Source organism: Coturnix japonica, unplaced genomic scaffold, assembly GCF_001577835.2.
Source record: "Coturnix japonica isolate 7356 unplaced genomic scaffold, Coturnix japonica 2.1 chrUnrandom475, whole genome shotgun sequence".
NCBI classification, from domain to species: Eukaryota; Metazoa; Chordata; class Aves; order Galliformes; family Phasianidae; genus Coturnix; species Coturnix japonica.
The window spans coordinates 82,422-97,829 of NW_015439877.1; the positions used below are offsets into that span (position 1 = coordinate 82,422).

At 56.5% G+C, this 15,408-nt stretch overlaps 1 protein-coding gene across 1 annotated transcript in view; it reads left to right on the top strand.

Annotated features, from left to right (window-relative positions):
- C3 (complement C3) overlaps positions 1–15,408 on the top strand; it is a gene marked incomplete at its 3' end in the record, with an annotated part of 75,095 nt that overhangs the window by 14,550 nt on the left and 45,137 nt on the right. The window contains exons 4-8 of the mRNA XM_032441658.1: positions 1,487–1,633; positions 3,545–3,757; positions 9,205–9,399; positions 11,386–11,544; positions 14,037–14,166. Of these exons, the coding sequence (XP_032297549.1) occupies positions 1,487–1,633; positions 3,545–3,757; positions 9,205–9,399; positions 11,386–11,544; positions 14,037–14,166 (844 nt within the window). The remainder of the gene's footprint in view (positions 1–1,486; positions 1,634–3,544; positions 3,758–9,204; positions 9,400–11,385; positions 11,545–14,036; positions 14,167–15,408) is intronic.

Consider the following 15,408-nt stretch of genomic DNA (forward strand, 5'->3'; position numbering starts at 1 on the left):
TTATCCCCTATAGGATCATCCCGTTATCCCCTATAGGATCATCCCATTATCCCCTATAGGATCATCCCATTATCCCCTATAGGATCATCCCATTATCCCCTATAGGATCATCCCATTATCCCCTATAGGTTCATCCCATTATCCCCTATAGGATCATCCCATTAACTCCTATAGGATCATCCCATTGTCCCCTATAAGATTCTCCCTATATCCCCTATAGATTCATCCCATTATCCCCTATAGGTTCATCCCATTATCCCCTATAGGATCATCCCGTTATCCCCTATAGGTTTATCCCATTATCCCATTATCCCCTATAGGTTTCTCCCTATATCCCCTATAGGATTCTCCCTATATCCCCTATAGGTTTATCCTATATCCCATTGTCCCCTATAGGATTCTCCCATTATCCCCTATAGGATTCTCCCTATATCCCCTATAGGTTCATCCTATTATCCCCTATAGTTTTTTCCCTATATCCCATTGTCCCCTATAGGATTCTCCCATTATCCCGTATAGGATTCTCCCTATATCCCCTATAGGTTCATCCCATTATCCCCTATAGGTTTCTCCCTATATCCCATTATCCCCTATAGGTTTACCCTATATCCCATTGTCCCCTATAGGTTTCTCCATTATCCCCTATAGGTTCATCCCATTATCCCCTATAGGATTCTCCCTATATCCCCTATAGGTTTATCCCATTATCCCCTATAGGATTCTCCCTATATCCCCTATCGGTTCATCCCATTATCCCCTATAGGATTGTCCCTATATCCCCTATAGGTTCATCCCATTATCCCCTATAGGTTTCTCCCTATATCCCATTATCCCCTATAGGTTTACCCTATATCCCATTATCCCCTATAGGTTTCTCCCTATATCCCCTATAGGTTCATCCCATTATCCCCTATAGATTCATCCAATTGTCCCCTATAGGATTCTCCCCATATCCCCTATATGTTTATCCCATTATATCCTATAGGTTTTTCCCTATATCCCATTATCCCCTATAGGATTCTCCCTATATCCCCTATAGGTTCATCCCATTATCCCATTATCCCCTATAGAATTCTCCCATTGTCCCCTATAGGATTCTCCCTATATTCCCTATAGGTTCATCCCATTATCCCATTGTCCCCTATAGGATTCTCCCTATATCCCCTATAGTTTTATCCCATTATCCCCTATAGGTTTTTCCCTATATCCCATTATCCCCTATAGGATTCTCCCTATATCCCATTATCCCCTATAGGATTCTCCCTATATCCCCTATAGGTTCATCCCATTATCCCATTATCCCCTATAGGATTCTCCCATTGTCCCCTATAGGTCCATCCCGTTATCCCCTATAGGTTCACCCCATTATCCCCTATAGGTTTTTCCCTATATCCCATTGTCCCCTATAGGATTCTCCCATTATCCCCTATAGGTTTCTCCCTATATCCCATTATCCCCTATAGGATTCTCCCCATATCCCCTATAGGTTTACGTCACCAACCCCGATGACTCCCCCGCCCCCCGTATCCCCGTCATGGCCGACAACTTCCAAGGGCTGGTGTCCACCCAATGGGACGGCAAAGCCAAACTGGTCCTCAACATGCCGGCCAATAGGAACAGCGTTCCCATCACCGTGAGTGGGGACAGCCAATGGGGATGGGGGGACAGAGGGGGGACAGCCAATGGGGATGTGGGGACAGAGGGGGACAGCCAATGGGGATGTGGGGACAGAGGGGGGACAGCCAATGGGATGGGGGGACGGGTAATGGGGATGGGGGACAGTCAATGGGGATGGGGGACGGGTAATGGGGATGGGGGACAACCAATGGGGATGGGGGACGGGAGGGGGACAGCCAATGGGGATGGGGGACAGGTAATGAGGAAGGGGGACAGCCAATGGGGATGGGGGGACAGGTAAAAGCCCCATACATCCCCATATACCCCATATATATACCCACACATTCCTATGGGGCTCACCCAACCCCACATGTCCCTATGGGTCCCACCCAGACCCACATGTCCCTATAGGGCTCACCCAGCCCCACACATCCCTATGGGTCCCACCCAGCCCCACATGCCCCTATGGGTCCCACCCAGCCCCACATGTCCCTATGGGTCCCACCCAGACCCACATGTCCCTATAGGGCTCACCCAGCCCCACATGTCCCTATGGGGCCCAACCAGACCCACATGTCCCTATGGGGTTCACCCAGCCCCACATGTCCCTATGGGTCCCACCCAGACCCACACATCCCTATGGGTCCCACCCAGACCCACATGCCCCTATGGGACCCACCCAGACCCACACATCCCTATGGGTCCCACCCAGACCCACATGCCCCTATGGGTCCCACCCAGACCCACATGTCCCTATGGGTCCCACCCAGACCCACATGCCCCTATGGGTCCCACCCAGACCCACACATCCCTATGGGACCCACCCAGACCCACATGCCCCTATGGGACCCACCCAGACCCACATGCCCCTATGGGACCCACCCAGACCCACACATCCCTATGGGACCCACCCAGACCCACATGTCCCTATGGGACCCACCCAGCCCCACATGTCCCTATGGGGCCCACCCAGCCCCACATATCCCTACTGGGCCCACCCTCTGTGCCCCATACGTCCCCATATACCCTATATGGCCCCCACCCAGCCCCACATTTCCCTATTGGATCCCCACCTACGGATGGTGACGTCCATCAACGGGATCAAACAGAGCAGCAAAGGGGGAAACAATGGGGCTGAGATGAGTGGGGTGGAAGAGGATGGAGCAGGAGGGTTGGGGTGCTGGGTTGGGTTGGTCAACGGTGATGGCCATGACCTCCATCATAGACAAGACCTCCATGATGGCCATGACCTCCATGTTGGCCAAGATCTCCATCATAGACAAGACCCCCATGATGGCCATGACCTCCATGTTGGCCTCGATCTCCATATTGGCCATGACCTCCATAGTACCCAAGACCTCTATAGTACCCAAGACTTCCATGTTGGCCATGACCTCCATCATAGACAAGACCTCCATGTTGGCCAAGACCTCTATAGTACCCAAGACCTCCATGATGGCCAAGACCTCCTTGTTGGCCATGACCTCCATCATAGACAAGACCTCCATGTTGGCCATGACCCCCATGTTGGCCACGACCTCCATCATAGACAAGAACTCCATGTTGGCCAAGACCTCCGTGTTGGCCAAGACCCCCATAGTACCCAAGACCTCTATAGTACCCAAGACTTCCATGTTGGCCATGACCTCCATCATAGACAAGACCTCTATGTTGGCCATGACCTCCATCTTGGCCATGACCTCCATCATAGACAAGACCTCCATGTTGGCCACAACCTCCATGATGGCCAAGACCTCCATGTTGGCCATGACCTCCATAGTACCCAAGACCTCCATGATGGCCATGACCTCCATGTTGGCCTTGTCACCCATGTCACCCAACACCTCCATAGTGACCAAGCCCCCCCTGTATCCCCGTCCCCACGTCCATCCGTCTCCCTATTGACCCCATTCCTCCTTTGCCGCAGGTGAGGACAGCCCAGAAGGATCTGCCCCCGGAGCGCCAGGCCTCGCAGCAGATGGTGGCCGAGGCCTATCGGAGCCAAGGCAACTCCGGCAACTACCTTCACCTGGCGGTGGGTTCAAGCCAGGTCCAACCAGGGGACAACCTCCCCATCAACTTCCATCTCAAGAGCAACAGGGACGACGTCCGTAAATCCGTGTCCTACTTCACCTACCTGGTGAGCTCAGACCCCTTCTAACCCCATCCCAAAGGGTTGGGGGTAACCCCAAATCAACCCACCCACCCACCCACCCGCTCCGTGTCCTACTTCACCTACCTGGTGAGCTCAGACCCCTTCTAACCCCATCCCAAAGGGTTGGGGGTAACCCCAAATCAACCACCCACCCGTCTCCGTGTCCTAACTTCACCTTTACCTGGTGAGCATGCAGACGCCCTAATAACCCCATAGCCCAATGGGCTTTGGGGGTAACCCCAAGATCAACGCCAACCCACACCGCTCTTGATGTCCTCTATCCACCTACCTGGTGAGCTCAGAGCCCTATATAACCCCTCCAAGGTTGTGGGTAACCCCAAATCAACCCCCCGCTCCGTGTCCTACTTCAACCTACTGGTGAGCTCAGACCCCTTCTACCCATTCCAAAGGGTTGGGGGTAACCCCACAAATCACCCACCACCCACCCGGTCCGTGTCCTACATTCCGCTAACCGATGAGCTCCAGACCCTTATACCCCATCCCAAAGGGTTGGGTAACCCAAATCAACCCACCCACGCCGCTCCATGTCCTCCTTCACCTACCTGGTGAGCTTCAGACCCCTTCTAACCCCATCCACAGGTTGGGGGAACCCAAATCAACCCACCCACCCACCCGCTCCGTGTCCTACTTCCACCTACCTGGTGAGCTCAGGAACCCCTTTATAACCCCATCCCAAAGAGGATTGGGCGGTAACCCCATCAACACCACCCACTCCGTGTCCTAACGTTCACCCTACCTGGTGAGCTCAGACCCACTTCTAACCATCCCAAAGGTTGGGGGTTCCCCCAAATCAACCCACCCAACCCCCCGCTCCGTATGTCACTACTTACACCTACCTGAGTGCTCAGACCCCTTCTACCCCATCCCAAAGGGTTGGGGGTTTAACCCAAATGCAACCCACCCACCCACCACCGCTCCGTTGTCCTACTGCACCTACCTGGTTGAGCTCAGGACCCTTATAAAACTCCATCCAAAGAGTGTGGGAGGATAACCCCAATCTCAACCCACGCCACGCGCTCCCGTGTCATACTTGCAACCCTACCTGGTGAGCTCAAGACCCCTTCTAACCCATCACAAGGGTTGGGGTTACCCAAATCAAACCCCACCACCCGCTCCGTGTCCTACTTCCACCTAACCTGTGAGCTCAGACCCCTATCATAACCCATCGCAAAGGTTGGGGGTAACCCAAATTCAAACCACCCACCCACCCGCTCCGACTGTCCTACTTCACCTCACCTGGTAGAGTCTCGAGACCCCTTCTAACCCCAATCCCAAAGGGTTGTCGGGGTAACCCCAAATCAACCCAACCACCCGCTCACGTGTTCCTACTTACCTTACCTTTGGTGAGCTCAAGAGCCCTCTGTAACCCCCATTCCCAAGCGGCTTGCGGGGTAACCCCGAAAGCAACCCACCCCCGCTACCGTGTCACTCTTCATGTACCTTGGTGCAGCTCAGGAACCCCTTGCGAACCATCCAAAGTGGTTGGGAGTAACCCCAAATCAAACCCCTCACCCGCTGCCAGTGTCCTTACTTCACCTAACCTGGGGAGCTCAGGACCCTTCTAACCCAACCCCAAAGGGTTTGGGTGTAACCCCAAATCAACCCACCCACCCACCGCTCCATGTGTCCTACTTCACCTCTACCTCGGTGAGCTCAGAGCCCTTAATAACCCTTACCAACAGGGTTGGGGTAAACCCCAAAATTCAACCCACCCACCGACCCACCCGCTCCGCTGTCTACTTCTCTACCTGGTGCAGACGCGACCCTTCTAACCCATGCCCAAAGGGTTTGGGGAACCCCAACTCAACCACCCACCCACCCACCCACCCACCCGCATTCCGTGTCCTCCTTCACCTACCTGGTGAGCTCACGACCCCTTATAAACCCCAAGTCCCAAAGCGGTTGAGGCAGGTACCTCCAAATTCATAGCCCACCCACCCCTCCGTGTCCTACTTCACCTTACCTGGTGAGCTCAGACCTTTATAACCCCATCCCAAAGAGGTTTGGGGGTAACCACCCACCACCCCGCTCCGTGTCTACTTCACCTAACCTGGTTGAGTTCCAGGACCCTTCTACCCCATCCCAAAGGGTTGGGGTCCCCAATCAACCCACCACCCGCTCCGTATGTCCTACTTCACCTACCTGGTGCAGCTGCAGACCCCTGTCTCACCCCATCCCAAAGGTTGGGGGGTAAACCCCAAATCAACCCACCACCCACCGTTCCGTGTCCTACTTCACCTACCTGACGTGAGCCTCAGACCCTTCTAACCCCCATCCCAAAAGCGGTTGGAGCAACCCCAAAATCAACCCCCCCACCCGTGTTCTACTTCAACCCTTACCTGAGTGAGCTCGAGAGCCCTTATTTAACCCATCCCAAGGGGTGGGGAACCCCAAATCAACCCACCCACCCACCGCTCCGTGTCCTTACTTCACCTACCCGGTTGAGCTCCAGACCCCTTCTAACCCCATCCCAACAGGGTTGGGGGTACCCAAATCACACCCACCCAGACCGCTCCGTGTCCTACTTCACGCTACCTGGTGAGCTCAGAGCCCTTCTTACCATCCCAAGGAGGTTGGGGGTAACCCCCAAACATCAACCCACCCAAACCACCCGCTCTGTGTTCCTACTTCACCTTACCTGGTGAGCTCAGAGGACCCTATATAACCCAATCCCAAGGTAGTTGGAGTACCCAAATCAACCACCACCCACCCACCCGGTGTCCTACTTCACCACCTACCTGGTGGCTCAGACCCTTATAACCCATTTCCCAAAGGTTGGAGTAACCCAAATCAACCCACCCACCCACCACGTCCGCTGTCCTACTTCACCTACCTAGGGGAGGCTCAGCCCCTTATTAACCCCATCCCAAAGGGAATTGGGGAGCCCCAAATCAACGCCACCCGCCCACCCACTCGTGTCCTTACTTCTCCTAGCCTGGTGAGCTCAGAGCCCTTTAACCCCACCCAAAGGGTATGGGGGGTACCCCAATTCCACCCACCCACCGCATCCGGTCCTTACTTCACTACCGGTGAGCTCAGAGCCCTTGATTAACCATCCCACAGGAGTTGGGGTGCCCCAAATCAACCCACCCCCCACCCACCCCGTGATCCTACTTTGCACCTTACCTGGTGAGCTCAGGACCCCTTCTAACCCCATCCCAAGGGTTGGGGACCCCAAAGCACCCCACCCACCTGCTCCGTGTCCTACTTCACCTACCTGGTAGAGCTCAGGAACCCTTATAACCCATCCCAAGGTTGGGATACCAAATTAACACCACCCACCACCACGTCCTACTTCACCTACCTGGTGGCTCAGCCCGATTTAATAAACCCATCCCAAAGGCGTTGGGGTCCCCAAATCAACCCACCCCACCCGCCTTTGTGTCCTTACTTCACTACCTGGTGAGCTCAGACCCCTTCTAACCCATCCAAAGGTTGGGGGGTTACCTAAATCACCCACCCACCCGCTCCGTGTCCTGACTTCACCTTACCTGGGGAGACTCAGGACCCTTCTACCCCATCCAAAGGTTGGGAGGTAACCCAAATCAAACCCACCCACCCACCGCTTGTGTCCTACTTTCACCTACCTGAGTGAGCTCAGACCCTTATAACCCCATCCCAAAGGGTATGGGGGTTACCCCAAAGCAAACCACCCACCCCAAACCGCACCCGCGCTTGCTGTCCTACTTCAGCCTACGCTTTTGGTGAGCTCAGACCTTATTAACCCCAAATCCCAAAGGTTGGGGTAACCCCAAATTCAACCCACCCACCAACCCTCTTCGTGTCTCTACTTCACCTACCTGGTGAGCTCAGAGCCTTATAAACCCCTTCCCAAAGGGGTGTGGGTGTTGAGGAACCCCCACGATCAACCCAACCACCTGTCCGTGTCCGTTACTTCACCTACTTGCGTGAGCTCCAGAGCCCTATAACCCCATCCCAAAGGTTGGGGGTAACCCCAAATCACCCACCCACCCACCACCCCAGTGTCCTACTTCACCATAGCCTGGGTGCTCAGACCCCTTCTAACCCATTCCCAAAGGGCGGTTGGGGGGACACCCCAAACTCAACCCCACCCACCCACCCACCCGCTCCGGTTACCCTACTTCACCTACCTGGTGAGCTCAGACCACCTTCAAACCCCATCCCAAAGGGTTGGGGTACCCCAAATCAACCGCACCCACCCACCCACCCGCTCCGTGTCCTAATCACCTTACCTGGTGGAGTCAGACACCTCTACCCCCATCCCAAAGGTTGCGGGGTAACCCCAATCAACCCACCCACCCACCCACCACCGCTCCGTGTCCTACTTCACATTTACCTGTGAGCTCAGACCCTTCTACCCCCATCCCAAAGGGTGGGGTACCCCAAATCAACCCACCACCCACACCACCGTCCGATTGTCCACTTTCACTACCCTGCGTGAGCGCAGACCCCTTATAACCTCACCCCAAAGGGTTGGAGGTTACCCCAAATCCAACCCACCCCCCACCCACTCTGTCCTACTTCACTACCTGGTGAGCTCAGGCCCTACTAACCCCACCCAAAGGTGTTGGGGGTAACCCAGAATCAACCCACCCACCCGCTCGCGTGTTTCACTACTTCCCTACCTGGTGGCTCAGACCCCTTCTCAACCCCATCCCAAAGGGTTTGGGGTTACCAAATCAACCCACCCACCCACCACTCCGATGTCCTAACTTCACTACCTGGTGAGCTCAGCCCCTTATAACCCCATCCCAAAGGTTGGGGTTTACCCCAAATAACCACCACCCACCGCTCCGTGTCCTACTTCAGCGACTGGTGAGCTCAGACCCCTCTATAAACCCCATCCCAAAAGGGTTGGGAGGTAACCCCAATTTCACCCACCTCACCCCCCACCCGCTCCGTGTCCTACTTCACCTACTGCGTGAGCTCACAGACCCTTTCTAACCCCATCCAAAGGGTGGGGGTTACCCCAATTCAACTCCCACCACCCCACCCACTCCGTGTCCGTACTCTTCACCTTACCTGGTTGAGCTTCAGAGCCCTTATAACCCCATCCCAAAGGGTTGGGGGTAACCCAAATGCAACCCACCCACCCACCCGTTCCCGTGTCCTACTTCACGCTACTGGTGGAGGCTCGATCCCTTCTAACCCCATCCCAAAGGGTTGGGGGTAACCCCAAATCAACCCACCCACCCGCTCCGTGTCCTACTTCACCTACCTGGTGAGCTCAGAGCCCTTATAACCCCATCCCAAAGGGTTGGGGGTAACCCCAAATCAACCCACCCACCCACCCGCTCCGTGTCCTACTTCACCTACCTGGTGAGCTCAGACCCCTTATAACCCCACCCCAAAGGGTTGGGGGTAACCCCAAATCAACCCACCCACCCACCCACCCACCCACCATCTCGGCCTTTTCTTACCCACCCCAGATCTTAAGCAAGGGTCACATTGTCCACGTGGGACGACAACCGAGGGAGGGTGACCAGAGCCTTGTCACCATGTCCCTTCCCGTGACACCCAACCTCATCCCGTCCTTCCGCATCGTGGCCTACTACCACGTGAAGCCTGGAGAGATCGTTGCGGACTCGGTTTGGGTCGACGTCAAGGACACCTGCATGGGGAGCGTAAGCCAAGACCCCATAACCTCTATGGTTGGGTAGGGGGGGACCAATGGGGCATTGTTTGGCCCTTGGAAGGGGTTGGTTGTGTTTCAGGAGGGATCGTGCGGTGTTTGAGGTGCTCCTTGTGGGGTTTGGGTGTCCATGGGGGGCTCGTGGGGTCCTTGGGTTGTATGAGTGGCCCGATGGGGGGACGTGGGGACGTGGGTAGGCCTTGAGTGGCCCATTGGGGGCTTGGGGGCGTGGGTAGTCCAATGGGGGTCTTGGGTAGGCCTTAAATGGTCCAATGGGGGTCTTGGATAGGCCTTAAATGGTCCAATGGGGGTCTTGGGTAGGCCTTAAATGGCCCAATGGGGGGACCTGGGGTCTTGGGTAGGCCTTGAGTGGCCCAATGGGGGGTCTTGGGTGGACGTTGAGTGGCCCAATGCGGGGGGACATGGGTAGGCCTTAAATGGCCCAATGGGGGGACTTGGGGACTTGGGTAGGCCTTGAGTTGACCAATGGGAGGACATGGGTAGGCCTTAGATGGCCCAATGGGGGTATTGGGTGGGCTTTGAGTGGCCCAATGTGGGGGGATGTGGGTAGGCCTTAAATGGCCCAATGGGGGGATTTGGGGACTTGGGTAGGACTTGAGTGGCCCAATGGGGGACTGGGGTAGGACTTGAGTGGCCCAGTGGGGGACTTGGGTGGGCATTGAGTCACCCAATGGGGGGACTTGGGGACTTGGGTAGGCCTTGAGTGGCCCAATGGGGGGACATGGGGATGTGGGTAGGCCTTAAATGGCCCAATGGGAGGACTTGGGGACTTGGGTAGACCTTGAGTTGACCAATGGGGGGACTTGGGTGGGCATTGAGTCACCCAATGGGGGGACTTGGGTAGGCCTTGAGTGGCCCAATGGGGGAGTACATGGGTAGGCCTTAGATGGCCCAATGGGGGAGGACGTGGGTAGGCCTTGAGTGGCCCAATGGGGGACTTGGGTGGGTGTTGAGTGGCCCAATGGGGGGACTTGGGTAGGCCTTGAGTGGCCCAATGGGGGGACTTAGGTAGGCCTTGAATGGCCCAATGGGAGGACTTGGGGACTTGGGTAGGCCTTGAGTTGACCAATGGGGGTCTTGGGTAGGCCTTGAGTGGCCCAATGGAGGAATTTGGGTAGGTGTTGAGTGACCCAATGGGGGACTTGGGTGGGTGTTGAGTCACCCAATGGGGGGACTGGGGTAGGACTTGAGTGGCCCAATGGGGGAACTTGGGTGGGCCTTAAATGGCCCAATGGGGGACATGGGTAGGCCTTAAATGACCCAATGGGGGACTTGGGGACTTGGGTAGGCCTTGAGTGGCCCAATGGGGGAACTTGGGTAGGCCTTGAGTTGACCAATGGGGGGACTTGGGTGGGTGTTGAGTGGCCCAATGGGGAGGGGGACGTGGGTAGGCCTTAAATGGCCCAATGGAAGGACTTGGGTAGGCCTTGAGTGGCCCAATGGGGGTCTTGGGTGGGCGTTGAGTGGCCCAGTGTGGGGGGACGTGGGTAGGCCTTAAATGGCCCAATGGGAGGACTTGGGTAGGTCTTGAGTGGCCCAATCGGGGGAACTTGAGTAGGCCTTGAGTGGCCCAATGGGGGACTTGGGTAGGCCTTGAGTGGCCCAATGGGGGCACTGGGGTAGGACTTGAGTGGCCCAATGGGGGGTCTTGGGTGGACGTTGAGTGGCCCAATGGGGGACTTGGGTGGGCCTTGAGTGGCCCAATGGGGGGTCTTGAGTGGGTGTTGAGTGGCCCAATGGGAGGACTTGGGTAGGCATTGAGTCACCCAATGGGGGGATTTGGGAGGTCCAATGGGGGGTCTTGGGTAGGCCTTGAGTGTCCCACTGGGGGGTCTTGAGTGGCCCAATGGGGGTCATGGGGTCTGTTGGATCTGGGGGCACCTATAGGGCACCATTGAGGGCCAGTAGGGGCTGTTTGAACCCCCTAAAGCCCCCAACCCTGATATTTCCCCTATAGCTGGTGGTGAAGGGGGCATCAGAGGCCGATAACCGCGTCCTGGAGCCCAGGACCTCCATGAAGCTTCGCATCGAGGGCGACCACAAGGCCCACGTGGGGCTGGTGGCTGTGGATAAGGCCGTGTACGTCCTCAGCAAGGACAAACTCACCCAGAAGAAGGTATGGAGGCCCAGTCCGACCCTCTGTATGGCCCTGTGGGCCCCAATATGGCCCTATGGGCCCACTATGGCCCTATGGACCCCTCTGTGGCCCTATGGGCCCCACTATGGCCCTATGGTCCCCAGTATGGCCCTATGGGCCCCACTATGGCCCTATGGACACCACTATGGCCCTATGGTCTTCAATATGGCCCTATGGACCCCAATATGGCCCTATGTATGGCCCTATGGACCCCATTATGGCCCTATGGTCCCCAATATGGACCTATGGACCCTCTGTATGGCCCTATGGGCCCCAATATGGCCCTATGGGCCCAATATGGACCTATGTATGGCCCTATGGACCCCATTATGGCCCTATGGGCCCCAATATGGCCCTATGGACCCCATTATGGCCCTATGTATGACCCTATGGACCCCATTATGGCCCTATGTATGGCCCTATGGACCCCACTATGGCCCTATGGTCCCCACTATGGCCCTATGGTCTTCAATATGGCCCTATGGCAGGATGGACCCTCTGTATGGCCCAATGGGCCCCAATATGGCCCTATGGACCCCATTATGGCCCTATGTATGGCCCTATGGACCCCATTATGGCCCTATGGACCCCATTATGGCCCTATGGACCCTCTGTATGACACTATGGCCCCACTATGGCCCTATGGACCCCATTATGGCCCTGTGGACCCCACTATGGCCCTATGGGCCCCATTATGGCCCTATGTATGGCCCTATGGGCCCCATTATGGCCCTATGTATGGCCCTATGGGCCCCACTATGGCCCTATGGACCCTCTGTATGGCCCTATGGTCCCCAATATGGCCCTATAGAAGGATGAACCCTCTGTATGGCCCCACTATGGCCCTATGGTCCCCAGTATGGACCTATGGACCCCACTATGGCCCTATGGTCTTCAATATGGCCCTATGGCAGGATGGACCCTCTGTATGGCCCTATGGGCCCCAGTATGGCCCTATAGACCCCATTATGGCCCTATGGCAGGATGGACCGTCTGTATGGCCCAATGGGCCCCAATATGGCCCTATAGACCCCATTATGGCCCTATGTATGGCCCTATGGACCCCATTATGGCCCTATGGGCCCCAATATGGCCCTATGGACCCTATTATGGCCCTATGTATGGCCCTATGGACCCCATTATGGCCCTATGGCAGGATGGACCCTCTGTATGGCCCAATGGGTCCCACTATGGCCCTATGGACCCCAATATGGCCCTATGTATGGCCCTATGGACCCCATTATGGCCCTATGGGCCCCAATATGGCCCTATGGACTCTCTGTATGGCCCTATGGACCCCACTATGGCCCTATGGTCTTCAATATGGCCCTATGGCAGGATGGACCCTCTGTATGGCCCCATTATGTCCCTATGGGCCCCAATATGGCCCTATGGGCNTATGGCCCTATGGTCTTCAATATGGCCCTATGGCAGGATGGACCCTCTGTATGGCCCCATTATGTCCCTATGGGCCCCAATATGGCCCTATGGGCCCCACTATGACCCTATAGCAGGATGGACCCCCTGTATGGCCCCACTATGGCCCTATGGGCCCCAATATGGCCCTATGGTCCCCACCATGGCCCTATGGCAGGATGGACCCTCTGTATGGCCCCACTATGACCCTATGGTCCCCACCATGGCCCTATGGCAGGATGGACCCTCTGTATGGCCCCACTATGGCCCTATGGTGCCCATTATGGCCCTATAGCAGGATGGACCCTCTGTATGGCCCCAGTATGGCCCTATGGGCCCCAATATGGCCCTATGGTCTTCAATATGGCCCTATGGCAGGATGGACCCTCTGTATGGCCCCATTATGTCCCTATGGGCCCCAATATGGCCCTATGGGTCCCACTATGACCCTATAGCAGGATGGACCCTCTGTATGGCCTCAGTACGGCCCTATGGGCCCCACTATGACCCTATGGGCCCCACTATGGCCCTATGGCAGGATGGACCCTCTGTATGGCCCCAGTATGGCCCTATGGGCCCCAGTATGACCCTATGGGCCCCACTATGACCCTATGGGCCCCACTATGGCCCTATGGCAGGATGGACCCTCTGTATGGCCCCAGTATGGCCCTATGGGCCCCACTATGACCCTATGGGCCCCACTATGACCCTATGGCAGGATGGACCCCCTGTATGGCCCCACTATGGCCCTATGGGCCCCACTATGGCCCTATGGCAGGGTGGACCCTCTGTACGGCCCCACTATGGCCCTATGGGCCCCACTATGACCCTATGGTCCCCATTATGGCCCTATAGCAGGATGGACCCTCTGTATGGCCCCACTATGGCCCTATAGCAGGATGGACCCCCTGTATGGCCCCAGTATGTCCCTATGGGCCCCAATATGGCCCTATGGTCCCCAATATGGACCTATGGACCCCTCTATGGCCCTATGGGCCCCACCATGGCCCTATGTCAGGCTGGCCCTATAACTGCTGTCCCTATATGGTCTGTAGGTTTGGGATACGGTGGAGGCCGGGGACATCGGCTGCACCCCGGGCAGCGGGAGGGACCACGTCGGGGTCTTTGCTGACACTGGACTGAGTCTGACCAGCAACGTGAACATCAGGACGGAGCAGAGAGGGGGTGGGTCACAGTAAGGGGGTGGGGGGATAACATGAGACCCTATGGGGTGTGGGATGTGACACTATGGGGCTGGATGTGGCCCTATGGGGTGTGGGATGTGACACTATGGGGCTGGATGTGGCCCTATGGGGTCGGGATTGACACTAGGGCTGGATGTGGCCTATGGGGTGTGGATGTGGCCCTATGGGGCTGGATGTGGCCCTATTGGGGCTGGATGTGGCCCTAGGGTGTGGGACTGTGACCCATAGGGATGATGTGGGCCCTAGGGTGTGGGATGTGGCCTATGGGCTGGATGTGACCCCATAAGGGATGGATGTGACCCTATGGGTGTGTGGGAGTGAGCCTTATGGGGCTGGATGTGGCCCTATGGGGTGTGGGATGTGGCCCCATGGATGGATGTGGCCCCATAGGGATGAATGTGGCCCAATGGGATTAATGTGGCCCTATGGGGTGTGGGATATGACAGCATGGGGATGATGTGGCCGGTATGAGGATGGATTGTGACTCCATGGGGCCTGGTGTGACACTATGGGCCTGGTTGTGGTCATGGGGTGTGGGATGTGGGCCCCATAAGGGATGGGATGTGGCCCTATGGGGTGTGGATGTGGCCTAGGGGCTGGATGTGGCCCAAGGGGCTGGATGTGGCCCTAATGGGGTGGGATGTGCCCTATGGGCTGGATGGCCCTATGGGCCCTGGATGTGACCCATGGGATGAATGTGGCCAATGGGGATTAATGTGGCCTATGAGGATGAATTGACTCCATGGGCTGGATGTGACTATGGGGCTGGATGTGGCCTATGGGTGGGATGTGACACTATGGACGGATGTGGCGGCTATGGGTGTGGGATGGGAACACTCTGGGGTGATTGGCCCTTGGGTGTGGGATGCGTGACACTATGGGACTGGATTGTGGCCCTATGGGGTGTGGGAATGTGAACCATGGGGGCTGGATGGCTATGGGGTGTGGGATGTGACAACTATGGCTGGATGGTGGCCCTATGGGGTGTGGGATGTGACAATAGGGGCCTGGATGTGGCCCTATGGGGTGTGGGATGTGACATATGGGATGGATTGACTAGGGGTGTGGATTGAACTATGGGGCTGGATGTGGCCTATGGGGCCTGGATGTGGCATGGGGTGTGGATGTGGCCTATGGGGCTGGATGTGACATAGGGAAATGAATGTGGCCCATGGGATTATTGGCCTAGAGGAGGATGTGGCCCTATGGGGCTGGAATGTGA